The sequence below is a fragment of the Tetrao urogallus genome, assembly GCF_951394365.1.
Source record: "Tetrao urogallus genome assembly, chromosome: 5".
In the NCBI taxonomy this organism is placed as follows: domain Eukaryota; kingdom Metazoa; phylum Chordata; class Aves; order Galliformes; family Phasianidae; genus Tetrao; species Tetrao urogallus.
In genome coordinates, this window is record NC_136818.1 from 17,147,020 (window position 1) to 17,174,598 (window position 27,579).

General features: G+C 36.7%; 1 protein-coding gene across 1 annotated transcript in view; it reads right to left on the reverse strand.

Moving 5' to 3' along the window:
- Positions 1-27,579, reverse strand: part of DPYD (dihydropyrimidine dehydrogenase) — a gene marked incomplete at both ends in the record, with an annotated part of 315,748 nt that overhangs the window by 71,491 nt on the left and 216,678 nt on the right. The window contains 2 exons of the mRNA XM_079535506.1: positions 14,263-14,382; positions 15,284-15,404. Coding sequence (XP_079391632.1) covers positions 14,263-14,382; positions 15,284-15,404 — 241 coding nt within the window. The remainder of the gene's footprint in view (positions 1-14,262; positions 14,383-15,283; positions 15,405-27,579) is intronic.

Consider the following 27,579-nt stretch of genomic DNA (forward strand, 5'->3'; position numbering starts at 1 on the left):
GAGATTGGCCCTCAGAAGCTGGCAACATGTAATAAAAGCGCTTTACTCTTAAACATCAATCAGTTTCAAGCGTGGCAGTTGCTCACAGAATGGTAATAATGGAAATATTCAGCTAATAACTACTGTAGACATTAAAACACTCTGACAGATGTGAAGTACTCCTTACACAACCAACACTTTCTTATAATTACAGTTTTATAACTAGGTACATAAGTTTCTAAATATTTAGTTCCTTACAACTCTGTATTTTTATAATGAAATTTGCATGACAATACTTCATTTTCTGTAGAAGAAAAGGCCCCTCCGCCCCCACAGAGTGTCAATATCTTGGCATTAGCTGAGACCTTGGCTGTGCGTGGTTGACAGTTGTAAAGAAAAACTTTTTCTTCCATTCCTTCTTTTTAATAACCTTCGCAGTTACAAGAGGTTTCATGCCACTTCTCTAGCTGAGAGCGTACAGTGAGCTGAACAGCTAATGTCTTAATGGAAAGCAAAATAATAGCATGTCCGTGCTGCGTAAACCATCCACGGCATAAAGGAAGCACATACCTTATTTGCGGAGGCCTTTACTAGCTCTGGATATATAATCAAGGGCTAGTAATTAAAACACGTTTATATCAGTCCTGCCTTTGTATCAACCATGCAACTCAGTGCTGATTTCAAGATGAAATTACACACCTGCATCTTAACACTGCTTTCTGCATTAATAAAAAATAACAGCATTAATAGGCTTAAACACTCATTTGTTTTATGTATTCAGAGCAACAGAAGGGGATGCTAGGGAATTTAGTGTGTTGCTCTGTCAGATCATTTTAATTGTTATCCAATGAGGGCAGCTCAGAGGGTGAGTATGGGACTTAATTTATGTACTTACTCATCCCCTTGGCTTCCACTGAAGAAAAATGATAGTAACACAGCCCTAAACTGCATTCACTGGTCTTCAGTGATCAAAGTAAAGGGCAATTAATGCAAAGCCAGGGACCCACATGTGTTTGTTGATTTTAAATACTGCTCAGAGCACACATAGCTGCTACCACAAAGAAATTAATAAAAACAACCGCAATATTTGGCACTTACGCAGTGTCTTTTAGTAGAGAATATCAAAATATCATACAAAGTTATAATACTTTTATCTCAAAAGAGAAAAGAACAGGAGGAGACCTGGAGAGGAAATGTGTGTGTGAACAGTAATTTCATCTGGAGAGAAGAGGCAGCATGCAGTCCTCCTGGTTACAAATCCTTTGTACCAGGTCATCATATTGCTCTTTTCTCTAAAATTGTTGGTAATTTAAGCTATACTATTTTACAGATAACCTCTCTAAATCAACTCAAGCAGGCTGCTCTTAGAACTAAATTGCATACTAATGTCCCAGACCTTGGTACTTTATTCTGTGCATTTTCATGGGTGAATTTTTATGCCCACTCAAAACACAACCTTAAGCTCAGAAGTCTACTTCCTCACAGAATAATGCAGGATTGTTGTTACTCATATTTCCCACAGAGAATTATGTACCCCTTCCTTCCTGTTTTCTTTTTAATCTAAAATAAAACATACCTGAAAATTGATTCACTCAAGGGTAATATCTTTGGGTAAAACTGGCTCGCTTCCTTGTCCTTGGTGATGGAGAATTATGAGGAATTCTTAAGTTTTAAAACAGTGAATATAGACACGATAATGAAGAGATTCCATTTGCATGGGCTATCACTAACGCAATGCTGAGCGTGGAGTGCTCAAAGAGGAAGACTCACAAAAGCATAAATGTTCCACAGGAAATTCTAACACATCTGCTTAGCACTGAAAAGCCAGTATTTTAGTCCAAAGCACTAGAAAGCATAGACAAGTGCATTTTTGGAATCAAAACAAATGCTGCTAATTTAAGGAATACTATGAAGCACACAAAGACTGTACAGTGCCATATGTTGCACAATGCATCTGGTAATCAATTTAGTCCACATGCCAAATTTACTAAAGCCCAAATAGGCTTAAGTTCTTTATTCAGAAATTCAAAAAGTAAACCAGAAACATTATAAACATGCTGCACTTACAATTAGGGTGGGAAAAAAGGTGGATTTTTCTTTTCAGTTACATAATATAAATAAAAATTAATCTCCTAAATTATATCCCATAATGAATACATGCCCAAGCTTCACTTTTGATCAACAGCTTTTACAGCCTCACAGTTTTAGGACATGGTCTGTTACCCAGCATAAAAGAAAAATGTGATTTTTAAATTATTTTACATGCAGTGTTTGCTTCCGTTCTGAATGTTAGAAGTCATGAAGGTTCTATGCTGTCTTTTGTGATTCCATTCACAATACATTACTGAAGGTGTCAGCAAACACAGATGCACAATGTGTTGCTGTCCTAAATCAAATATGAATCCAAGCTTACAGTTTTAAAAATACAGTGGAAATCCCTAATATAAGTGGTCAGTGTCACCTATAAAGCCAAAATAAATGGAGTAGGATAATAGTTTTCAGATTTGGGTTACAGTGTCAACGCAGAGACTCGAACTGTGCTACCTCACCAAGCCAGGTCTTGCTTGCCAGAGCATGCTTGTCAATATTTAGCACCCAGGGAGTGTGTCACAAGCCTTTACAAAAACTAGCTTAAATACAAAATACTATAACAGCTGCTGTGATCCTTTTCCTAACACTGAGATTAAACTGCTGAAATTTGTTTTGAGCTTTTTAAACCAGAAAATGTGTGCCATATACCTACTGTAACAAGAATATGAGAAATGGCATTAAGGGATTGCAATACTGTTATTAGGGTTTATTAAAATACAGAAGAACACCAGATGCTTTACATTAGCTGACTGAAAGATATTTTAACGTTAAGCACACAAGTATCACTTTCTATGGTGACATCAGATTATAAAATGGAGTATGCTAAAACCAGAAACATCTGTGTTTTTAGGAAAAAAGTATAATCCGCACCAAAAAATGATGAATCATGAACTTGCCTAAAAAATGCAAGCCTAAACTATCTAAGCCATTTGATAGGAGTACCTAAATTAAAAATATAAAAACCTGATGAAGTCAATGGAGAGAGAAAAAACCTTAGCCCTGAGAATGCCCATCTCTTCCATAGTGACAAGGCAGAAGAGTAAAAGAAGCCTCCCAGACACATGCATGTTTCCTGGGTAAATGGTGAATGAAGGTGTAAGCAACCTCTTCAGTCTTTCAATAATCTTGATTGTATCAAGTAGCAGGCACTCTTAAAATAATTCTTAGGGAACCACCAGCTCCTCCTTGGAGGTCTGAATTCTTTAAATCCCGTCTTTTATGACTTCTGAAGAAGCTCCTTAATTTAAAAGAAAAAGCAGCTGATTCTTAAGTAGCCTCATCTGGTAACACTTTCCCTGAAAGTGCTCCTGATAAAACAGAACTTATCAGGGACTAGAATGAGAAGATTTATCTCAGTACTCGCTATTAAAATCCAAATAGCTCTTGAATGGGCATATATTCAAAAATCAGTTAAAACGCTGCCAAAGCTGGTGTAATCAGTACACAGGCATCTTGTCTAACATTAATGGTGTAAGCATAACAGTAAGTGACGAAGAGAAACAAGGTCAGCCCAGTCAAAATGTGGACTAGAGTAATCATACACACTTTTGAAAAACAGTATGTCACTTGGGAGGGCCATGAGACATAGATAAACAGCCAGACACAACCGTAACACAGTTAACAACATCCTCATTGGCAGGTCTGCTCGTGGAACAAAGGAGAGTTTTTCCTCTTTTTGAGCTGTCAGAAATGAAGTTCTTCACAGCATCAGCCTTACCTCTATGCTGAGTCAGATGTGATACCACAGGTTTATTCCCAGACCTCATTGGCATTAAAAACACCCTTCCTACACACATCTGCACCATGGATTTGGGCATCTCATTCTGAAACAATGTCTGCTACACTCAACAGTTCTCACTCAGCTCTCAAACTAAATAATGGAGGCTAAATCCCTCATTCAGAGCATCCTTTGGGATTTAAAAAGGACTTTGCAAAGATGGCCATACATTGCATGTTAATAGGGAAGATATTTGCAATTATCTGGCAACATAGATATTGTAAATTGTGCATACATTGGAAAAACAAATTACTACAGCAGACTTCCTGAAAGATTTTGTAGGAGATGTTTCTATATACTGTTTGCAAGCACGATATTTGTATATCTCCTATCATGCAATGACATACATGCATGAAAATACACAATAAAATGCAGATCCTTTACCTGCCTACTATACAATTGTTGCATTCTTTTGCAAGGCAAAAAATAAAAAATAAAAACGAGGTAGTTGTGAAATACTTTTTTTTTTCTTTTCATAATAACCCATGAAGGGCGAAGTAATGTCCACTGAAATACAAATCCAGGTTCTTCCAGTTAAACAAACCTGCTATAATTTGCATTCTGCATTTCACATGTGAGGTTGACTTTAGGATTTATTCATAACTCGAGTAGGACACTAAAAATACAGAATGTTAGTAGGATTTAGATGAGTAAAAATACATTCACTATGGTTAGTTCATCATAAATCATAGCAAACCAGCACTGTGAAGGTTTCTCCTATGTGGAAGCAGGACAGCAGTAATAACTGTTTTGGCATAGGTGGATGTAAAGCAAAGCCCTGGGTTAGTTGTTCCAAAGATCTACTCCTTTTCCGCAAAATCCCTTGTATCTGATTGTCAGAATATCGTGCAACTAGATTAACTTAGGCATGTTCAGTTTCTAAACACTTCCTGATTCAATTCTAAAACTCATCAGTCCAGAGTTTTGTAGGTAGGGAGAATAATGGGAACTCCCAACACTCTCACAGTGATGTTTAAGACACTGGGGTTACCAAAGCTACTGAGCTAGCGAGGCAGAGGAGCCAGCATGCTGCACACAAGTTGGGGTGTACTGTCCAGAGCAGTGATATCTTGAGACAGTAGTCAGTTGGCCTTTCTTGATGTCCCACAGGAGGGAAGGATGAACAACATAAGCTTCATGGTAACAGGTATCAAATAAAATGACATTTTACAACCTTTTTGTTAGCTCGTATTTTGACATTAAATATATAGCAAAATCTTTATTTTTCAACTAAATCAACCCTGCAACTGATTCAGATACGAAGTCGAAAGAAAAATGGCAAATGGCAGAAAAGACAATTATAATCCCTGCACAATCCAGCAAGTAGCTTCTATCACCAACATATATTCACATAAATTCGGAACCAGTTTCCTTTGTCACATCTTTCCTTCTGCGTCCTACATTGAAACTCACTAAGGTCTCATAACCTGTATTCACATCTGAATCCATTGCACAGCTAATGCTGCAACAAAGCTTTGCAACTTGAACACTGCCAGCTAAAATAACCTTCTTGTGCTCTAAACAAGTCATATGTTTAATTGTTTAGAATCACTGCTTCTATATATAAAACATTCTCCTATATTGTCTGCAGCAGTTAGAGCAGAAGGCTAGACTGACTTGCATGACTGCTGGAGACTGGTCAGCATGCCAGAGTCATCCTTCCTCCCACTTCCTAAGTTGCCACTGAGATATCATAAGGCACTCAGTTTCTGCAAGTTATGCACACTTTTATAGTGAGCAAAACTTTTTACCAGGCTTAGGTCCATTCTCTGAAAGCAGATATGCGTTTCCTTTGTATGAAAGACTTCAGAGTTGTCTCTCTACCTTGCTCAAGGTAGACCTTGCTAGAGTCTCTCAACCTTGCTCAAGCTGCGTTTGGGAATTAAAATACATTTTGACTTCACTGTGATTATCCACGGAGAGAGGTGAGAAAGATCAGACTGAGAGAGCTGCTGAGACTTACTAGTAAACAAACTCAGCAGTGAGGGCTTTCTCTATTTTTATCATTTTAATTATTATCTATTTGAAATTATTGTTAATATTTTAATGTTTGTGCTAGAATAAACTGAAAAGTACTTAAATGGCAAGTAGTTTTCCAATAAATAATTCATTAGATTTTTTAAATGATTATACTTAAATAACTTTCAATATGAATTGTATGTTTTTATGAGAGAAATACATGTTTTTGTCAATACAGTGATCTCCTAAAGATATGGCATGAAAATACCCTGAGAGATATTTCTGTGAGCAGTTGCTTAAAATTGGATGAGGTGATCATAAGAGGAAGAGATAACATTCTCTCCTACACCTGGCAGACACAGAAAGACAATCAACCAGTGCTGACAAAGACTATGCTAACAGGTTCAGTCTTGATATTAACAGTTATTATTACCAGGTCATAGCACGCATGTGGTACATTCATCTCTGCCCATTACTGCAAACAAGTTTCAATTCAAGCATCTGTACTATCAGCCTGCTTTAAAATGCTTCCACTTTTCTCTTAATTCATCTATTCACTTCCACACTTTGTTAATGAGAGTGTCTAAACAGTTAACTGCAGAAGCATTTTTTGCTTACCCATGGCAATCTCCATGATCATATGAGCTTCTCCAATCCTTTCCAGTTGCATCTAGTTGTGTGCAGAATAAAACCACAAGCTCTTTCATCCATGCTTGGACAAGCTAGGTCATAGTTTTTCTCTATTTCTGCTTTTTTTTCACCATATTACATCTGAGTAAAATTTACAGATTTAGCTGAATCATCATCTGCATCAGCCTTCGGCAACTATCAGTAAGATCTGAAATCCTAATGGTTATCTACTCATAAAAGCAAACAAACAAACAAACAAACAAAAACCTAAACACCACAAAACACATTCTTTTGGGAAATGAATTGTTTCACCTGGACATATTACATACGACTTTAATGTAAATGGCAAATCCTGTGTGTTCAACAGCAGTGGTTTAATGAAATTACAGGCTATTAAAGCAGAAGAATATGCCCGGTTGCATTTTAGAACACCGTACCAGCAAAGGTTAATGATGATTTGATGGTTTTCTAGGAGTTTTGAACAAATACTGGCTTTTAGTCTGAGAGTAATGCTGGACATTTCTGTCTGATGCTCAGGGATTCAGCCAACTAACAGATACATTTGGTGAAGAATCTCATTCTAGTCATGCCCTCCCTTCCTAATTTCCCTTTTCACTGTTTTGTCGTCTTTGCCTGTTCCTCAGGGAACTGAGTGATTGATAGCCTAATCCAATGACTGTATTACAGCTGCCTCAACTTGGACTCTTTTCCTTATCATTAGCAGTTAGCCTATGGTTAAATTCACAGCTCACTGCTTGGTACAGCCCCTGAGATTTAAGGGTCTGGCCTTTAGAAAATATTTAACATAAAATTGAAATCTTGACATACTGAGAATTCAGTTCTCTGCAAGGCTTCTTTAATTAATCCAATGTACTGTACCATTGTTCTATATGAGACTGTGACATGGTGAACTGTTACTGAAGCTCACAGAGATGTGTAATTCTAAATTAAACACTCTTTTACATGTACTACACTGCATTTGTTTCCCAGGTACAAGTGCACGAATGTGAAAATTTAAATGCAATTTATAACAATAATAAAACACAAACCAATTACATTTCAGGAATAAAGACTTTTTACTCATTTCAACCTCAGAATGAGGGATTTTTGAAGTAAGAGAAGAAAACATGGCTTTGTTTAAACGCTTTGTGAAAAGACCTACGCTTCATTCTTTTTCAGGACTCATTTAATCTTTTGGCAAATGAAATCAATTACGATCATTTTTAATCAGCTACAAATGGCACCTGTGCTAGAAGTGTAAAGTGTTTTCTTTGTAGGAAAAAAATTAGCTCAAAAATACTAAATGCAAAGAAAATGTGCCTAGTTCTCTGACCCTATCTGGAAAATAATACTTATTTATAAATAGCCATGGAAGGATGTAGACCTTGATCTACGCTGTAAACCTTTGCCCTACTTCCAGTCAGTCAATGAGCTGCAAGCTTCTATGAAAATGGCAGCTGAGTCCCAGATGAAAAATTATGCATCTCATAAACTGCTATTCTGCTGAAATGTCAAGCTATGGCAGGGCTGTACCTCAAACTCAGCACTTGGCATTTTCCTTCTGTCTGCTTTGTTGCCATGAAGCAAACATGAACAGTGAGGATTTGTGTAGGGCAGGTAGCAGGCGAGCTCCCTGTCAAAAATCTATTATTAGGGCTCTGATCTCTTCTACACAGACCAGTGACGGCAGAACTCTAAGAGAAATCAGACCGCTGCAAGGACACCACAGAAAACAGAAGACTCTTTATGAATACTGACATAATATATGCAAATAAGGGCTTTTAATGGCTGAGCTACATTTAAAAGAAATAATAAACCAAAATTAAAATCGTACTATGATGTATACTTGTTTTCTTGTTCCCATCTAAACTGTTTTATAAATATATGTTAATATAAATAGCATTTAACTCTCAGTAAATATTTACACTAAACAGAAGTGCATATGCATATATATATTTTGTTTTATTTCCAATGATGGGCAGCTTTTCATTCTCTGGTAATGACCAAAATCAACAGAGCAGTCACTGAGAGAACTGTGATTATGACAGTGAATACTCTTGGTTATTGTTTTTTTTCCCCACTTTTCTTTTAAAAGGCAGCTATTACTATTATATTATTAAATTTACCTCTTTCAGTTTCGATCATACATTTCAGATTATAATATATGCTCCTATTAATAATGTCAATTATTCATATAATGTATATAATTTATGAAATAACACCTGAAAATATTCCCTTAAAAGTCACAAATGCTGTCTGATAGTATTTTTGTGTGTGAGGTTTTTTTTTTTTTGTTTGTTTGTTTTTAAGAGACAGCTTCACTAATACTTCAAAGGTAAGTGAAATTAACCACCTCTGCTGATTTTCAACAATTATACTCTCCCCCATTTAATTACAGAATCTGCTAGCCAGCTATATTCTTTCTGACCTCTCTTGGGGTCAGCTATGAGAATAGAACCACAACTTTCTGAATCTCTCTTGTTTTGGAAAACATACAAACATGCACACATTAATATGCTGCACCATATATCCATGCAAATAATGTCAAAATGCTACAGCACATAATAATTGGATAAATCTGTAACAGCACACAGGCATGAAGTGTTTCAACTATTACTGTAAAATCCTGCAACATTTTTGCAACAAAGCATTAATAGGATACGTAGTGAGTGCACAGCAGAGAGATATGCTTTTAACCTAAGTTTTTTGCTAAGTCCAGTCTATGGTTTTATAAATTTATTCCCTAAGGATCTGGATTCCAGACAAAAACAAAGAAACAAACACGCGACAAAGAAGAACAAAAAAACATGGAAATTCACACAGAAGCTCTATTTTGCTTGGAATAAATATCCTATAGTGCTGCAATGTGATGTGTGATATAAAACATATCTGTAATATGGAAGTACGGTACGAGTGCTCACAAAAAAAAGCTTTCTAAAATTAAAATAAATTTAAAGGAAATAAATGTTAGGAAAGCATGTAGCTGCTGACAGTATGTTAGCATTTCTCTGGGAAACCTGGCATCCTACTCTAGTACCTACAAAACACATTTTCAGAATTATATATATTTATACCGATGAAATAAACTCTTTCAGAGACGGTGATCATTATTCATTGTGAGGATAAATAACAGTATTAGCTTCTTTTTAAGAAATGAATACTCTGTACTGCATGCATAGAAGAATCTAATGTATTATATATTCTCAAACCTGAAATACTGCTGGGTCAATTGTAAAAGCTCCTTAATGGAAATCAAATGATGCCTCTACTTCTGCAGGTATGATAGTAATACAGTCTAGGGAGCCATATCTTAATTGCAATGTTTTTCTTTCATTCCAAGGGCTTATTTCCATAGCTATGTTTTGGAGGCTTTATCAGGACATTTTCACTTTTTCAGTAAGGAGTACTTCCTGGAAACCTATAAAAAAAAGGATGAACACCTGGCCCCTTTAACTGCATTGTCCTCTCATGTAACAGGTCCACAAAAATGAGAAGGGCTACAGTAGCCCTTGGGCTCAGCTGAAGCTCTGTGGTGCCAATTAGAAAAGAATTTTCTTCAGAAAATACAAATTCGTCAAATTTACTGCGACTTTTTTTCCCTGCAAAGATTTTCTGGCACCAGAAGAGAGGTAGAAAGTGCAGAAAAACACAGGAGATTTCACCATGTTCAATAGTCAGGGATAAACCTTGTGTCCAGGAGACCCGGGTGGGACTCACATCAGGGATTTAAAACTCGGTCTCCCAAATCACACAGTCATACAGGTCAGCAGGCTTTGCTACAGATACTGCGTATCCTGTGAGAGCTGTTTCACTTTGTATTAATAATTCAATATTTGCAGGGAAGAGGGGGAGATAGAGAGAGACTAATTCTACAGTCCAGTGGCCAAACGCTCACCTGGGATACTGAAATCCTCCCTGTCAAAACCACCCACCACACAGCAGGGTAGGATGGAGGAAACAGCCGTGCTTCTCACAGTTTAGTAATTTTCAGCTGATCGAATTATATCAGAACAGGAAGGTCACTTCCTGAGCACTGGCCGGGAGGCAAACACTAATTGTGACAACTTTAAATTAATGGGGTTTTTAACTAATCTCATTAAGTCTACGCATCTTTGAAATACTTATGCTAGAACTTAAAAAAAAAAAAAAAAAAAAAACAGATAAATGAATCTTTTCCCAAAGACAATTCAGAATCTAACTGTTTTTTTAGTTTTTATTAATGTTGGACAAACCACAATAAACAACCTGTCACTTAAAAAGCCAATCCCTTTGCAGGGGTGATCTGTTCTAGGAAGAAGAACAACAACCTTCCTGCACTGCTGCCTCAAATGCAGCTGATGAAGAGCAAAGAGGACAAGGGGAAGGCGCACATGGAAAATCTTTGTTCAGTACATCACCATCTATGAGCACGTTTTTAAACAGTGGAAAGTAGGGAAGACTGCAAGTCAAAATGTCAGGCTGCTGCCAGGCAAGGAGATTAACAGACTTTCATTATTTGCACTTCTATGGAAACCTTCATCAAACTCACTAGAGTGTTACACTCACCTGGAGAGGGTAAGCCGCACTGTATTAAGAAATGTGTGGCCATTGTGAATTGATGACATGGTGAAGAACAGCTGTCCTCTAAGTGCCCAGCTTCCACAAACACTACACAGCCCCGCTGCCGGGTCCCTGGCAGCGCTGGCCACCATGTTGCTCATCCCTCCCAGCAGCCTGCTTCAGGCTGTCAGCAGAATCCTTCAGCCAGTGGGCAGCAGCCAGTCTACTGCCCTGTGTCTGAGCGTAGAACGTTGGCCTTCGCACTGGGAGCTGAGGGTAACCTCAAGCATTCCATTGGCCACCTGCTGCCACTTCCACTGCAGTGTCCATGGTGAAGCACTGGCACAGGTTGCCCAGATGGGAGAGATGGTGGGTGCCCTGTCCCTACAGACATTCAAGGTCAGGCTGAATGGGGCTCTGAGGAACCTGATGAAGCTGTCAGCAACCCTGTTAATTGCAGGGGAATTGAGCTAGATGGCCTTTAAAAGCCTCTGACTTTTTTGGGGAGTTGGGGAGTTTCCTACAAGTCATATATAAAGATAGTGGGGAAACACAAGATAAACTTCTTTTAAAAAAAAAAAATAAATCCAGCTCAATCCAGCACCAAAAGTCCATTATGAACCATTCCTCACAACCAAGTGACCCCAAGGGCAACCAGCTGCAAGCTGCGGTGGGTTTCCAGACCCCGACAGGTGCCCTCATGAGAAGGCTGCCATCTCTTGCAGCCATACCACACTGCACTGGCAGTGCAACAGCCCTGTAGGTGCAGGACCTCACCTCATCAGCTCCTGTGCTGTAGGTCCCTGCCACGTAGGGGCCAGCTCTAGGCCAGAAGAGAAAGAGAATCCATGCAATTGGAAAAAATCCAGAAAGCAAGACACAACTTGGCTGTGCTCTGTATCTGCTCTAGATTTTTGCTCACTGGAAAACATAAAACAGCCGTGCTTTGGAAGAACATGCAAAAAAATCCCAAACTTATCACTTCTGTAACAACATTGACTTTCACTACACTGACTTTCACTTAAAAATGAATTATATCTTGAGAGGAATTATTTGAAACAAACAACAAAAGCTCATTCACTATATCAGACAATACAGTGGAACAAAATAGAACAACAAGTTTAAACAAACGAAAATGGGAAAGCGACTTTTGTGTGAGGAGCACAAGGCACTCTCTGGGGAGACTGTAGGCACGTAGGTGGTGTTACTGCCATTTAGCTGACAGGAGAATGGCGCAGCAAAAGGTCAAGCATCTGCCTGCAGGCCATGGCCAGGGACAGAGCTCAGGACCATGGTCGCCCGCCCCTTGCTCTGACAAGGCCAGTGCTTTCCCATTTTTTGCCTTCTCACAAGCATGCTAGCTCTCCTGATTTAAAATTGCTGTCCTAGTTTTGAAAATTTGTATACTATTATACCTGATCACTGAGCAGGAAATACAGCGATGTGTGTGCAGCATCTATTGAATTTATTGGCTATGTGGCTTTCTTTCGCACAATGAGTTGTGGGATTGGAACCTACTGATGTCAATCAGTAAGAACCAGCAAGAAACCTTTATTTATTTGTCTGCAACTGTACACTCTTTGAAAACAGCACTTCCAATGTTTTTCATATTTTTTAAATATGCATCAGATTTGCATCATAGGTAATAGTGCATTCCAAAAAGTCACCTTCTATTTCCTTTGATATGTGCAAAACTTCAGGAAGAAAAATACATTTCTATACTTACATACAAGCACCCACACATTATATAAATAAAAGAAATGGAGAACTTTTCCTTGAGTCTCATTTATAACAGAATTACAAAACATGGAAATGCTGAGCATCCAGGTACCACTATAACTTACACTACATGCATGTTTTAAATTCATGACATGAGACACACATTTCATACGGCAGCCATCTTATAGATTTTATTAGACAGACTTATGGTTGGAAGGATTATTCAGAAATTGCAACTTAAATGAGAAAATGTGAATGGTCTTACTTATATAAAATACTACTGCAATAGTTCTTTTATTAATTTTTAATGCACAGCACCCACTGTGACCTCCTTTATTCTTTTCCTGTCAACATGGCAGGCTAGAGAAATTGAAATGGGCTGTAGCCATTCTTTCCTTGTTCCCCTTTTCCTCCCACTTTGCATAATATTAAAATTATAACATCTTATTGGACTGTCACTGTGAAATAATCATTATGCAATAGGTATAACATTTTTTTTTCTGATTGTTATCTGTCTCTTGCCTTTTAGCATTCTCTAAAAAATTCCAAATTCCATGCAGTTATCTAAGGCAATAAAGCAATTTTACAATGAACATACTTGTCTGAATTAAAGTTTGTTTAAACGGTGTCTTTTGCTGCATTTCTTATGGTTCTCTAAGGATAACATCAGTTGCATAAAATAAAGCCTTTTTTTTGCCTGTTTGATTTTTTCTGATTATGTTTTTGGGGTGCAGTGAGAGGCGGGCCTGATAAAATAATGTTTGACAATCATGAGGACACTATTACTTCTGTTACATTTATTTACTGCTACCTCTATCACCAAGGAGACTAATCTCCATACCAGTGAAGTCAAGAAGTTCACAGTATTGTCTTTGCAGGGCCAAGTTCATGTTGTCACAGCAACAGAGTGCATAGGGTCAATAGATTAATTCATTAGTGTGCAAAAGCACTGAACTGGAGTGTAAGAGTTTTGTTGCTGGTTTTAAAATTAAACTGTGAAGCAGATTTGGAAATACAGTCTATGCAAGTTCTGAATATATATTTCAAGGAATAAACTACAGAAAATGCATATATTTGCCTAATACGATATATCATTTTTCCCACAGTAGGAAGAGGATGAAATAATCTACTTTGAAGAGGTGCATTCAGTGGGAAGGCAGGAGGATAAGCCAGAGTTCGGGCTATGAAATATACACTGCATTTGGATTGTTGATATTTCCTCCTACAATGCCCTTTCATTAGCCTCTGTCTAACGCGGGGCTTGACAATTGTGACAGAATGAAAAATTTGAGGAAAAGCAAGGGTCACAAGAGAAGAGATTTTGCTCCCTCTCCAGTGACCCTATCACAGTATTCTGATGCAGCGTTTTTACCATTAAGGAAAGGGCAACACAAGAGCCTTCACACTTAATCTGTTCCATCTGTCATGACTATTAGAAACATTGACCAGCAGTGAGCTTTAAGGACTCGGTGCGACTGCAGACATGATATTCTAGCCCACTACAAGGACCTCCTGATGTTCTGAAAGCCTCCAAGGAAGCAGTATGCATCAAAAAGGGCAACACCTACCTGACACGCCACCATATGTGGTCCTCAGTCCTGCACCAACTGCTGGCCAAGGTGTGCCGTCTGCTTTCAGTCCCATCAGTCCTGACACTGTGTTGGTGGCTGTAACACCATCTGCGCCACCTGTGAAAGAGAAGGTCAGTCACTTTTTGTTAAATAATGAGTATAAGAACAAGAGAGGAAAAAAATACAACAGAAAAACGGTGAAACTGTAAAATAACTAGAATTTCAAATAAACAGCTGAAGACAGAAAGCAACAAACTGTACAGGGATGCGCAGAAGTGTCCTTAAAACCAGTCCAGAGCTGACAAATTTAACGTTAGCTTTTCAGCAGGCTGCATCAGTTGAAAGAGGTGTTAAGGTTACAAGACTGCACCAAGGAAATAGGGGGAGACAGGCAGATCTCTGCAGTTCAGCTGTGTGAGTTGTAATCTACTACAGTGGCTGTTTGACACTGGAAGGTACCCCAACACTGAGGGCACCCCCTCCAAGCTGCCAACAGCAGCTCTTTATTGACCAGGCAGCCCTTATTCTATGTTCTTACTGTGAGAAATACTCAACAGATAAAGAATGACTATTTCTAAGAGATGGATTAATAAACCTACTTTTAAATTAATTTCCTACCCTGCTGTATTTTAAGCTGTAAGGAAGGAAAAAAATATATATGCCCTCAAATGTTGCATCTCATTTCTCAGGACACACTATTTTTACTACTAAACATAAGAATAAGGGAAAGTTCAGTGGTGTGGTAAACACATATGAAAACAATAATAGAAATATGAGTGAGCAAACAAAATTATGTTTTAATGTTAATCTAATATAATTCTCTTTATATATCACTGTATTCTATAATAAAACGTGAACAAAATTAAGAAACATTTGATCACAGTATTCATCTAAACGTCAAATAAATTGTTTTCGTATTTAATTCTGTTATCTGTTATTATTTCTGCAAGTCTCCCATGTCCCCTCCACATCCAGCAGATTAGTAAATCTGCACAGCTTGTGCAGTGGAGTCAGTTACCTTCCTGTGCAGCCATTGCAATATTCACAATATCAGTGACATTTGGGGTCAGCTTGGCAAAGAAAGGAATCTGAACAGCTTGTCTAACCCAGCGACAGATGTTCCGCACCAGCTCTGGATCCTGTTCAAATAGGTCAGATAAATATAGAACATAATTAAAAGTAATATGAACAAAAGGTATATCAAGGCAATAGAAAACACTGCTATAAGAGGCTGTACTGTGATTTTCTGAAATTACACGTCGGGACCAAACATCATCTCACTAGTTAGCTTATTTAAGACACATCTAGTAACTGCATATTCATTACAGAAAGGTTAGCCCATGAAAAGAAGAAAATTTCCTTTTTTTGCACAAGACAACAACATCACAAAATGTTCCCTTGCCAGAGTTGGGAACAATATATTTTGGAGAGAAAGAGAGTGTCCTTATCCATATATTTTAAATATTACTATTCAACTTTAATGGCTTACTTTACGTAAGGTGAGATGAAAATAATCACAATCATGTCAAATAATGCAATTCTGAGTATTGGCTGATTGTGCCTTGATCAGAACAATAAGGATGAGTCAAGGTTGAAAGGCTATCAGAATGTAATTCAGCATTTCTGGACTCTTTTCTGACCAGGCAGACTAACTCGGGACATCCAAAATGTAAATGAAAGATCAAAATCTGCTCTTTTAGAGCACAAAATCAAAATCAGTTGTTTGCTTTTTATGACTTCCAGGCATTTGATTCACTTATGGGTACCATGCAGACAGTAATCTATCCTCTGCTATCCTCTGCAATGAAAACACCACAGTGAAACTGACACTGTGATTCTGGCACACATTCTGGCTCAATTATTCTCCAATATTATTAGGGTGTGTGCTGCTGTTTTTTGTTTTTCACTTTTTTTTTTTCTCCCCTGTTGCCTATTAATGTTTTTCAACAAATATCTTAAAATTTGCAGCACTAAAGCATGTAGAACATGATGCACAATCTGATTCAAGAAAAAGAACTGTTACAAGATTTACTACAAGTATAACCTGTGGGTAGGTTAATTGGTATTGCAGCAATTATTTACATTTGCTAAATCTTTATCACTCTCACAGATAATTAGGTCTGTCATAAAAGAAAAATTCTCTCCCATTTGGATATTGTAAAAATTCAGAAAGCTGCATTGTTATGAAAATGGGATAAAGCTAAATGAAGTTTAGCTTAAAACAATCCAGTGCAGATCAAGAATCTTTTCAGTTTAGTGAACACACAGGTAACGTTCTCTTGCTGTTTTTGTCATTCCACATCAGCAGTAAAATGCAAACATAACATACAGGCTACATTCAAGAGAGTACACAGTGCTGGATGTGAATAGTAAAATCTTGACTTAGCAGAGCCATTCCAATAGAAATGGTCATCTCCCTACTCATGAGCTTCGATGAAATATGGATGAACACTGCACTGGCAGTATGAAAGTAGTTGCATCTTTGACTTTAATTTCTCTTTTAAGATTTCTTGAGGCTCAATGCAGAAATGAGAGACCCTCTAGAAGATGTGAATTGTATATTCCTTATGTAAATAATTCTCCTCAGAAAACCCCACAATAATGTTGACACTGCATAACTCCTTATGCTGACTTCATGATGGCTGTAGTGCTGTCATATAAAATCTTATTCCAACACACATTAACACTTTAAAATTTTAGTTATTTTAATCTGCATTCAACAATAACTCATTAACAGACCTCTTCAGTTCACATTAGCCCATTTTCCACCCTATCTAAGACAGTGTAGCCAGTCCTTAAGAGTTCATCTTTGGACAGAGAGGGATTTGTAGAGTTCACACTAGAAGACAGCTTTTGAGAAAGATTTAAGTGATCAAAAAGACAGAATTTACTTCTAAGTGCAATAATTGACTAAAAAATTATCCCAATTTGAAATGCAGTTCTAAATTTAACTTTTCTAGGAATTTTTATTTTTATTATATTCAGTACAGTTTTAAACTCAGGTGCAAAATTAACAAGGTAAATAACCTGATACCAATCACTAGTTTTAAAGCGGTCATATACAGACTTAAATTTACTTACATATTTTGCTGATTCAGGCCAATTTACAAAGTCCATTTAATCATTCTTAGCAGAGACTGGATTTATAAAACATTCAAAGGATGAGAATATAACTTGTAAGGAAATGGACCCTGAGGCACATAAATTAGGTTACAAAAATCTCCCCTAAAAATACTTATGTCACTGCAAATGCAATATAAATAACTATAAATACTTCTTTTTTTTTTTTTACTCCAATTCAACTTTATGACAATGCCTGTAACTTTTATCATGATAAAAATGATTTGTGAAGCCTGCAAAGTTAAGAAGCATTTTCTAAATGGCTTGATACGTAAAATCAGCTATATGTGCAGCTATGAGCTGTAAAAACAATTGGGCATTTTCATTTGCAAATCAGCAATCAACTAAAACATTATTCTGCTTAAGCTAGTCCCTTTTTTAACGCTTCTATTATACATATTTAGGTTTTTAAGTTTTGTTATTAATGATTATGCAGTGCAATTGATATAGAATTTGTACCACAGTTTTGCTGCTTGTGTTAATCCGGAATGACCAAATACTTTGATGGACTTGAACATCTATTGCTACCACCCTTAATTTACCTGCTGCACCTTTATTTTTGTTTGTTTTTTAACCGTCTAAATGAAACTTTATGAAGTTACTGTCAGCTAAGACATAATACTGATTCATGCACTGTATCTACAGGAATCTGTTGGTAATTTAATGTCATATGTACTCTCTTTTGGTATGAGATGAACATCAGTGTGTTTTCTGTCTTCCTGTTCTTAATCAAATATTGCTTGTTTATTCCAAAGGCACAGGAGATTTTAATGTTACAGAGGTTGTCTTTTTACTTCCCCAAACAGCAGTACAGATTCATTTTTTCCTGAATATTCATTATAGCCTTGGGCTAAAAGGAGCTTTTAATCCTAACTACTCATTGCCAATGGGTAGATATACTAGAGGAAAAACAACTAGTCCCCTTTTTTTTCTAAATGATCACGTGATATCTTTAACTACAACAATACCTATAAGTACTCAAAAAATTAAAGCAGCAAGTTGCCTTCTGATTATATTTGGCATTGGTAATGAGATGAATCCCACATCCTATTGTCCCTAAGGCAGATACATCCTGAATATTTAACAACGAACATGAAAATGCTATGCAGACAGTATGTAACCCCTCCATGTATTTCATGGAAATAAATGAAACTATGAAGAGATTACAACAGAAATGTCTGGCTGTACTAATTCTAAATTTCAGAGGATTCATCTTGCCTTTGAATTAATTTAAATACCATAAAGTTGATACGGGTTTCTTATATGTGGTTGATAGTCAAGTGAGGTGGCGAGTATCCCTCCTCAGTGCAGTCTTGTGGTGACAGACTTTCCTTCTGTAGTGGTTCTCCAGAAAATAAATCCTGTATTCCTCATACACCTATTTCCACTGGAGGAATTTTTTGTGATGTGACACTTGTACACCACAGTAGATACATTTTCCAAAATAGTATGGATTGCTACAGGACATGGAAAAAAGCTTTTATGTTCAGGAATGATGACACAAAATGATTTTGAGTAAGAATTTGCAACATTGGGCTTTTAAATTTGAATCATGTATAATTCTCACTATTTCATTCAACAATAGACTGAAAAGGATGGGTTAAATCCGTTATCAACTCAAGTTCTGTTTGAGAGCCCACTAGGTCTGACATGCACTCTCTCAAAAAGAAGGAAGGAGAAAAGTCTCCGCCATCTGCAGCTACCATGTAGATTTTCTTAGAGGCCATGCTATATTTTCCTTGTCAACGTTACAGTGGCACTACCTCCCACAGTCTGCAGTGTGAGCAGGTGTTGGTGAGATACATTTGCAGCAGCTTTAATGAGGGAGTAATGACAATTCCTATAGATTACTCATCCATTCAATTCACTCCATAAACTAAAAATGTAGATCTGGAGAAAAACTTTTTACAGAGATCACATATATCCTATATATCAAGGCCATAGGACTTGATAAGCTGATATGCTTTTTTTTTTTCTTTTTTTTTTTTTTTAATGTCTATCACGTATTTCATTTCCAGATCAAAAATGGAGCTAGAAAAAAAATTAGGAAGCAATAAATAAGTAAACAAACAAATAAATCTCAACACTCTTCATATGTGAAGAATTACTGTTTTGTCATTCCTTCAAATATGAAGGAAAAATTAAAGTGTGGGAATTTCAGCTTAAAGCATTTCAAGTTAGAATCTTTAACAACCATCTTTTTCCATATTATTCTCACTCTTTTGCACATTGTATGGAGCAAAGATTGCTTTTCTCCATTATCCTCTGAAATGCCCAACATTGCCCTCATAGAACTGACTTAAATACAGAACTGCAATCAATCAGCAAAGGAGACATTTCTGAATATCCTAGTTAATTTTACTTTTGTTATCCTAGAGAGGGGCGCTTTAGTTTGTGTATTCATACAATTTCAAGCAATTAAAGCTAAAAATTTGTTTGAAGACTGTCAATTTAATGGGAAGGATTTCCCAAAATAGAAGACAAATAACTCTCGTCTGAAGAAAAAAAAAAGTTTCATCATTTCTCAAGAAATTTGACAGCTTTTGGTCAACATCTATTGACCACAGCTGTCAAAAAGAAAAAATTGAGGCAGTTTAAGTCAAGGCAGGAATAACAGTTTTCACAGTTGTATGTGAAGATACATAAACAATGAATGCTCTGAAAATAACGCCCCTTATTTTATTATATTGGCCCATGACATCAGGGCAAATGTTGGTGGTATGGCAATAGAGGTCAAACCTTCCCATCGATTTTACATTATATTTTGTTTCCATTTTGCTCTATCTGTTGTAGTTTCCAAGGAAATAAACAAAAAGGCAACACTTACGGTTAACTTACCTATGTGTATGAATATATATATATGTATATACACACACACACACCTCTTTGGAGGAAGAATTTCTAAAAAAAATCAATGATGAATGTAAGAAGAATCAATCAAGGTCCACACTGTCACCATTTTGCTAAGCTTTCAGAGTGATAATATGCACCATGACTACTATTTACTGCTTTAATTCATGAATATACCTATCTTTTTTAAAATGCTTTTTTCCTTTAAGAAATACTCTAAGAGAAGTCTGCTAGGTAAATGTATGCATTTACATATATATACTTTCACTTACTGTCGGTTCTTTTTATGATATGAATAAAGCCAACAAATCTATTATATCTTTAAACTGAAGAGATATCATGTGGCTTCTATGAATAAGCTTGTAATGCTAATGAAATAAGCATATATTTGCTTAGAAAATATGGTGAACTAAAATGTAGAAACATAGCTTGGAAAATTCTTCTTAGGTTTCCCAGCTTACGTTCTCTCTTTTCGTTACAAAAATTTCATTTATGCAAAAACATCACCATTTGGAAACCACATACAGACTCCATTTGTGTTTATATTTATTTCTATTTAATTTTATTTCTATAGCTTAAACTTAAATTCATTCATATCATTTACTATACACTTTATCTATCTTTGTATACTACGTATTTATTAAAGCCTCTTAATTTGTATCTGCTTTTAACCATGCACAGTTCTAAGCAATAACCTCATGACTTTATTCAAAAATTATTTATTTTCTCTTTTAAATTATATGAACTGAAAAAGCCCTCCCTCTTAGCTTCATTCTTACATGCTAGGACATCATTACTTTAAAGTGGAGCTGCAAGCATGGCATTGTGATTTCAGCAGCTTCTCTTCAGATCAGTCATTACAAGTTCCACTTGAGAGAGCCTAATGTAGATTCTCCTTTTTTTTCCAGTCGTACCAGTGTGCCACTGAACAAAATCAAGTCACTCAAGATTAGGTCCAGGCTTTGGTCATGGCTGAGCAGAGAAGTCAAAGCTCTGAAACCAAGTCTACACTAGCAGAGATAGCAGAGCAGGTATTGAGAAAAGCCAGTGATACTACAGAGACTACTGTATTTCTCATAATTAGGCTACTTCAAAAATTTGAAAAGAAATTTGGTGCATGTAAATAGAAAACAGCTAGCCAAATCAATCTTAAAAGGCTAACAAAATGTTTTCATAGAATCTGAATTTCAAAATAAGCTCCAACTTCAGCAGATTTCCATCCTGTTCTTTCTTGCCCTCATTTGGCATCACAGTCACCATTTGTTAGTTCTCCAGCTCTTCAATTATAAGGTTTAAAAGATGTTAAAAGCATAGTAACAAACAGCCTTTGATCACCTCTCTCTATCCCAGATGAAAAAAATAGGCACAATAAATTGTTACAGCATTTCCTTCTTTTAGTACACTGCTAGATATATGCCAATGAACAATGCTTAACAGTATGTTAAGGAAAAACACTCCAAACCCACCCACAGAAAACTGTACGGATAAGTGTTTAACGTATTTCATCTAATAGCATCCAGTATTAACATAGGTCAGTATCCAAACTCAAAAATACATTTATCAAAGGGCTGTGTGGGAGATCCACTTTGGATTCCTTATTAACAGGATGGTACTCCCACACTTCTTTCACAGTCCTTTTCTTAAGGACTGTGAAGATAACCAACATGAAGACAAGGTCAAAAATGAGCTGGAAATTTTTGATTGACCGATACACAACAGTACAGAACATAGGCTTGTACTGGGGGTGGAGAAATGATAAGAGGGATGTCAAGATCAAAAACAAGTGAGACTGGAAAGGTTTGTGGCTGTCTCTATTTAGTCAGCTTTGCAATTATTCTCTTTTTCATATCATGTAAAAGCTTTTTTGCTTTCTCCCCACCACTGAGAGAAAGACAACTGAATTTATTTTGAAAACTGAGTCTTATTTTTGAGTGGATGGTTGAACCATAACATTTTTCTTCATTCTAAATTTCTTTCTTTTTTTTTTTTTTTTGTACATTAAAAACGTAATCTAAACAACCAGAAGAAACAACATTGTTAAAAAAACAATCTACTTTTAAAACAAACTACAAGGCTTAAGAAATGCTATAGGTATATCTAATTGAGATAGGTCAGCTAAAACTGTAGGAATCACTATTTACAGCTATTGATTTTAATGCAACATAACAGGACTCGGACATAACCATTATTTTTCTTGGTTGTCAGAATAGAGGTTAATAATTGTTGGCCTGAAAGGGTCAAACACAGACTGCCAATTCAAATCAGATTTTGTTCCGATACCAACTGTGTCTAAACCTTCAATGAAATATGTGAAACAGCATACTTACCTTTAATAAGCATCTCAGAGACACTAACAAGGAAGATTTATTTATCAACAGTGGTGGTGTTGATTAATATGTACAAATGCTTTTATGTCCTTGACAAAATATTTTATCTTGGTAGTTTCTAGCAATCAAAATATTTTTTCTCGTATCACTGTAAAAAGCAGTACACAGAATGATTTGACAATATTTCACTTCCTTAGTTCACGCAGAGTTTACCTTCTAGAAAGCATAAAGGTCTGATAAGGTTTACATCACAGGCAAAAAAATTTCAAAGGAAAGCATATAGCTTGAATGTGCAAGTGCTGCAGCTACAAGTAGGTTTTGCCTGTGGTCATCTTGGTAAGCTCTTTGTCCCTCTTCTATAGCAAAGAGGCAGAAAAAAAACAGAAACTTGAAAAAACAAAAAACAAACAAATAAAACAAAATAAAAAAACTATATTCTGAGGATTTCCCACCGAGTTTTAAAATAATAGTCATATGGGCTCTAATTCAGATTTGATCTGCTGTAAATAGCAAGCCCTCTAGTGCACTAATTTTACTAGAAGGTGAGGCAAAATTTTTCAAGTATGAATCTAATCCTGAAAATCTTCCTTGTAGGCAGGGAAGAAACTTTGTTAATTACTTTTATCAAATGGTAGCATAAAACTTTGAGCATAGAAGGAAAAGCTATTAACATGCACAGTGTAGTTAACTTTTATCGTGCACCAAGATGAACAATCTGAAACTGCTTTGTTTTATTTGCAGATAGGTACTTACTGCTGATCTTTTCTTTTCCTGTGTACTGGACATGCTAGAAACAAATGCAGCATGTTATGTAGCAAACACGGATCCAAAGGCAAAGCAGCTGACAGGATCAGTAAAAAGACAAACACTTAATGGTTGTAGACCACAGACCCGAATTTTCTATATTTCCCTTTTCTGAAACTTTCTCAGTGCATGAAAACACAACTGCATGAATAAGTACAGGTTGCCATTTGTTTTTTAAGAAAATCATGCTTTTCCTTCTTTCTGGAAAGCACCAACAATATATTCTGTCACAGTTAGGCCACTGAAGTGCCATTAAAACAGCCCAAATCTTTTTTATTTCTTTTAAAAAGAGTAGTAGCTCACTTATATTTTGGAGGAACTGACCTTCTTTTTGACACTTGTTATCTATAATGTGAACTTCAGCTGAAATGCTTCCATCACAGTGAGACTGAAAATAAGGTTATCCTCAACTTACCATCATATCTTCATGAATTTCAAGAAAATAGAATAATTTTTGCATTTTCTAAGAAAACTGATTCTATAGAGAATGCTTTCCATATGCAAACAAAAATCATTGCACGCAAAAAATATGCAAATTTTTTCAACACCCACACCATGTCTTTAAAACACTGCAGTAAGGTGGTAGTGCTGTTAACATTTCTTCCCAGTCTATAATCTCATTTTTATTTTCTATTTTGAGTTTTGAGAAATTCAATTAAAATTTTTTCAAAGTAATAGGGGTGGATTAAATGTTGTCAAACAGCAATGTAAAATACAGAATGGTTTTCTGATGATGAAGTTATTAAACTATGCATCTTAATTCATTGCTTCTCAAGTGTATGAAAAACAGAAGTCTTAAGACAAAATAGCAATTAACAGCCATAATTCATTATTAAGCATTGTCTCCTTTTATGTGCTGCAAAAAAGCAGAACACACGAGCACTAAAAGGACATATGGAACTAAAGACGTGGAAGAAATCCATTTAAACCGCGACATTTCCTCGCCCCTGGATCCCACGAGACCAATAGGAAGGGAATGGAAGACAGGTCCCAAGAGAGGTGGCTGAGCTCACCAACCAGCAGTGACCACACAGTCAGGAAGCTCTTTCTCTTGAGAATCAGCCCACAAAACACACCTTCTGGCTTGAGAAAAAACGTGCATGAGTTGAAAGAGGGAGCCGGCAGCAGCCTTTCTCCTCACATGCCCCCCATCCCCTCAGCGACATGATGCCAAACACTCTGTCCCTGCAGTGCACCAGGGCCTCCATGGGCCTGTTAGCACTTTGCTGCAGAAGATCACCTGGGCTGGGTGGCCCTTTGCTCTCTGACCAAAGTGCAGGACTGGTGAACAGCTCAAGGAGAAGCAGCGCATGCCATCACCTCTGCCTGCAGTGACAAATGAGCAGCACCGTCAGCACCTCAGCTACAAAATCCTTAGTCTGAGTCTGCACCTGGAGATCTCACCTCCTGCGTCTGACCGAGCTTTCCTATGCTCATACCCATCAGTTAAGGCAGTAGACAACTCTTCTTCTCTGCTCAGCTGCCTAGTTTTATGAAACTTATGGAAATGCAGCATCTTTGAAACAGTTTCGTCTGTGAGAGATTTGACTGAAACAGGTCACTTGGCTAAAAGGTGCCCCAAAGTAACAGAGTGGACTGAAAGACATAAAGGCAGTTATGCCTTATTCTCTTAAGACCCAAAAATGATAAGAGCAGTCAATGCTGGAGAACAATACAAAGCCTGAAACCTCATCACAATCATCAACAGTAACCACAGTTCAGTTACATGGGATTTTGGGGGGGAGAATGCTATCACTGCTGTTACAGCACAGCACAACACCACCCTGCTGTACTTTGCATTAATTTATTGCAGTAACTGATACAAAAGAGGAGGAACTAATTCTGCCTGCAGGACTCAATGAATTATACTTAACCAGCATATTATTGTAGGGTGATACTAGAATGCCACATGAACGCAGATATAATCAAATTCTGTTTGGGGCATCATTTATTTAAAATACTTCAAGCTCCTTGCTGTCAGAGCAACAGCGAATTATCATGCTATGCTGTGCACTTCAATTAAGAAACAGCCTCATCTTTCCTATTTCCAAGGTACAGCAGAGCAAATCTAATTGTTCCATGCAGCTAGTTTTCATCTTTCCAGAGTAACCAGGGCTTTTGTTACCCTTTTTTTTTGTTTGTTTGTTTTGTTTTGTTTTTTTTTTTTTGTTTTCTTTGCTTTTTGTTTTTTACAGACTTCTCTTCTTCTGAAAGAGGCAATGTGGGCTTTTATGAAACTTGCATCCTAATTGCAGGCAATAAACACAAACACAGCAGCAGAGCCTGTAGCAAGCAGAGTTTAAGTAAAACAAAAATAAAGGTAAGAAAAGATCTACGAAGCAAGCTCATTTTACATGTGATCTGAATAGTTAACTAACCAGGATCTACATTTCAGTGCTCACAAGAGAAATATATGTCTCCTTCAATATAAAATAAGAAAACCAAACAGTCTCTCTAACCTATAGTTTTAATGCTGAGATAGGCAGATATTTTATATATTAGAAGTTCGATTGTATGACTAATTAATGAGAAATATTTATCAGCCAGGATGTTATTAGTTTTTAAAATATTTGTTCATGGCATAAAAAAATCTCTGTTCTTGTACTTAGGCTTAGATATTTGATTGTCTTTTTTTAAAAAGTATGGAAAGTTCCTGTCTGCTTCGGAAATGCAACTAATGTGTTCAACTTGAGATCTCTACTTCATACTGAAGATCTCACCCCAGTGAACAAGTATTTGTGCCTCCCCTTATCCACAAATAGGTCGCTGTCTCTGATAAAACAATGCAATACCTTTTGATAGAAATTCTGTAGAGTGAAGCCACAGAAACACAGAAATGTTGGTTTGAAATGACTTGTGGAGGTCAGCTAGACCTAGCTCTGTACTGAGTGAGAACAATGCCAACAACAGATGAGGTTAGCTACAGCTTTACCCTAAGCCCTGAAAATTCCAGAGATGGTGGTTACACAGCCCTGCCGGGCAGCATACAGCAATGCTGGATTGCCTCCTGGGTGAATTTTTTCCTGATGCCCAATCTGAAACATTCAGGCTGCAATTTGTTCCTTGCTATATCATCTGCAGTACACCTTGCCTACTTCATAGCTACTCATCTGGCAGCTTTGTTACTGCCTTTCCAGTAGCTGCAGGCTGTTCTGCTCTTTTTCTCCATGTTGTTTTTCACTCTCCGTTTGGCTACAGAGACTTACTGATATTTTCAAAGTATTAATGTATCACTTGTCCCACTCAATTTTCTTGAGATTCTACCTATATGCACAGTGCAAATACTAAGCCTGGGGTTTCATCTGTATGGCAAAGAACAACACAAAACTTAGCAGGAATGCAAAATAAAACCGAGGTTATTGACTCAATTCAACTATTTATTCATTCTTACCAGAACAGCTGGAGGGAACAGTTGACTTTTGGACTAAAACCAAAAAGTCAAGCATTGAAATTTGTAGATTTCACATCACAGTAATGGTCCTGAATGTTTAATGCCACTTCTTAAGATTAGTAAAAGAAAAAAATTGAAAGAATCTTTAAATGAGGCAAAAAGCACATCACAAATAGAGCACCTCAAAAGTTAGACACTGTAATGTGAGTGCTACCTTCTGAGGCATTCAATTGATTTATTATTTTTATAATTTTCTGCTACAGTTACTTCAGTAATAAATTATGCTGTTTTTTTTTTTTAATAATCTGCTGTTCACCATATTATCTTCAGGTTTACTATTCAACACATAACGTTATTTGACGCACAGAAAATCCTTGCCTTGGTGTTCTTCAGGCTAATGATGGAAATTCTGTTACAATTTTTAGTGATATCAAACTTCTATACAGTTGCAGATTGTTATGAAAGAACACAAACCTTGACTTTATTATCATTAATGAGCATTAGTAAATATAATTGACATTTTATACAGAACCAGCTTTAAGTAACTTACTGGCAGCGATACAGATGCCTCTTAATATTACCCTCTGGCTAGCGGTGCTGCTTAGGCGCCAGAGTGTCTGCACTAATGACTTGGAATTAAAACCAAATAAAACCTGAGAACTGTAATTCAGTATAAAGAACAACCATCCTTAGCACCAATTCTTTTTATACATTATTTGGATATGTCTGAATTTTTTAAAATTTACAGTGGGTATAAACAGCGGAAGTGTTTGAGAGTAGATAAAAAACCAAATCCAATGTTCCCAGATTTCTACGTTCCCC